This window comes from Corticium candelabrum, chromosome 19 (genome assembly GCF_963422355.1).
Source record: "Corticium candelabrum chromosome 19, ooCorCand1.1, whole genome shotgun sequence".
Classification (NCBI taxonomy): domain Eukaryota; kingdom Metazoa; phylum Porifera; class Homoscleromorpha; order Homosclerophorida; family Plakinidae; genus Corticium; species Corticium candelabrum.
In genome coordinates this window covers 3,075,954-3,078,453 of record NC_085103.1, presented here as the reverse complement: position 1 = coordinate 3,078,453, position 2,500 = coordinate 3,075,954, and the positions used below count along the sequence as shown (strand labels likewise).

The 2,500-nt window shown below is 40.3% G+C and overlaps 1 protein-coding gene across 1 annotated transcript in view; it reads left to right on the top strand.

Annotated features, from left to right (window-relative positions):
* LOC134194745 (ectopic P granules protein 5 homolog) overlaps positions 1–2,500 on the top strand; it is a 33,180-nt gene that overhangs the window by 1,133 nt on the left and 29,547 nt on the right. Inside the window, exons 3-5 of the mRNA XM_062663699.1 lie at positions 589–687; positions 2,239–2,333; positions 2,389–2,481. Of these exons, the coding sequence (XP_062519683.1) occupies positions 589–687; positions 2,239–2,333; positions 2,389–2,481 (287 nt within the window). The remainder of the gene's footprint in view (positions 1–588; positions 688–2,238; positions 2,334–2,388; positions 2,482–2,500) is intronic.

The following is a 2,500-nucleotide window of genomic DNA, read 5'->3' as shown; positions in this document are numbered from 1 at the left end:
GTGTGTGTGTGTGTGTGTGTGTGTGTGTGTGTGTGTGGTGTGTGTGCGTGTGTGTGCGTGTGCCTGTGTGTGTGTGTGTGTGTGTGTGTGTGTGTGTGTGTGTGTGTGTGTGTGTGTGTGTGTGTGTGTGTGTGTGTGTGTTTATCTGAGTAAGTGTGTTGATTGCATCATCTCCATTTTGTATCAATCAAACAAGAGCCGTGATCAAACCTGACAAACCACATCAGTTAGCAAACCTCTCGAGAAAGCCTCTGTAATGTAATTAATTAATGGCTAATTGATCTGAAATTGAGGGTGTGGTTTGAGTTGTATGTTTACTATAAGCATTGGAGCAAACACTCCTAGCATGATTTCAATGCAACAACAAAATGACGTGTTGATCGTGTTGTTGTATCATTGTTATCAACGATCTACATTTATGCTTACATCAAAGCATGCTCATACGTTGTATCTATGCTTATAACCGAGTTGGTTGTTCTGCAAATGAGTCTGTTAATTAATTAATTAATTAATTAATTTGTTAAAGCTGAACAATGATGGGACAAGACCGGGATGTACTTATCTCAACGGTGTGATTATGTGGTTTAGTATTGAGCGCTGCTGTGGAAAACAGATTAATTCAAGATCAACATGTAAACAAGAGTCTTGTTGTTCCACTTCAGTCACAACTGGTTGCTGTCGACGAAGGTAACAAATGAATAATTCTTGTGAGCTTGCAAGTGTTTTCATTATTGTAGTTTACAATAGTGATATACAAGAGTAAATATTGTACACACACATACACACACACACACACACACACACACACACATACACACACACACACACACACTGACACACACACACACACACACACACACACACACACACACTGACACACACACACACACACACACACACACACACACACACACACACACACACTGACACACACACACACACACACACACACACACACACTGACACACACACACACACACACACACACACACACACACACACACACACACACACTGACAGACACACACACACACACACACACACACACACACACACACACACACACACACACACACACACACACACACACTGACAATTATTTATATGTATATATACACATGATGATGATGGAATGAGAAGTCAATACGAATAATCTCAATTAGTATGACTCTGTTTGTGTCTCCATAAACCACACTTAACATCTCTCGTAATACACTACTATGTTGTAAGCAACATGCCCGCTAGTTGTGATACAGCGTAGACACGAGACAGTGTGGACTTCAAAGGGGCAACGTGCCAGGTACTGAGGGATTTGTGAACAATGGTTTAACCAGAGTGGTCAGCTCACACGCTGAGCTCGGACAAGTGGCGTGAACCCAAGAGTTCACTCAGGGTGACGTTGGAGACTGCCCCACTCCACTTGAGCCCAAGAGGTCAGCGGAGTTGACGTTTAATCACAGAACCCATTTGTTTAATGACGTACATGAGTCAACTGGCTTGCACCGAATATGTTAGTCGCATTGATGTTGCAACCAGAGTGGAGGCACACTCGTAACGTTGGGCCAAGACTGGCCTGAACAAGGGCCCCTCCCCTGGTACGCTACCTGATACATACATTTCATATAACCTCCCTAAACATGGGAGGGAGGGAGGGAAAGCTACCAGCTATACAATGCTAACCGAACAACGTTCTTACAGTCATTTGTATTAATACTTAGTTCAACCGTCAGCTATTATTAACATTACAAAGCTTCGACTAACCTCTGTAATTGTCTACTCCTGATGTTAACCTACATTTACTATGTAAACTAACCAATACACACATGATACATAAATATTTTATTATATACATACACATGTATTTAAAAAAATTTACATTAAGTTCACATCCATTTATCTGTTAATAAACAGTAGTGAGCAATAGAATTTTATACAAACGAGGTCGGATAGGTAGGATGACAGAAGTTAGTAGATGATTAGGAAAGCATGTTCCACAAGTCTTACAAATACATTACTATCATCATTAGAGGCCTTACAAATACATCCACAAAAAATGGAAATTCATGTGCAGCGATGTCAACATATGCATGACTTATATCCATCATGCCATTATATACGTAAGTGCTATCATGTTGTGTGCAATAAAGTTGCAGGACAGCAGTTTCTATGGAGTAAAATTATAATACCGACTTATGTACAGACTGACATACAAATGTATGTTGATCTGTTGATGTGTAGCAGAAGAGGGTGTGTTTACCGAAGAGCAACTGGAAACTCTATATGAAAACCAAGAGCTAAAACGGAACGACGAGTTTATCGACAAGTTTTTAATAGTTTGTTGACATAATAACGTGTAATGAGTATACGGTAGTCACGCTGATTTATTAGGCATGTAATCAAGAGAGACACGAGTTTTATGGGTTGCTAATGGATTACTACAAAGCTCGACTGGCTTTGGTTGATGCCGACCAGAACGTCAAAGTATGTTGATTATATGCAG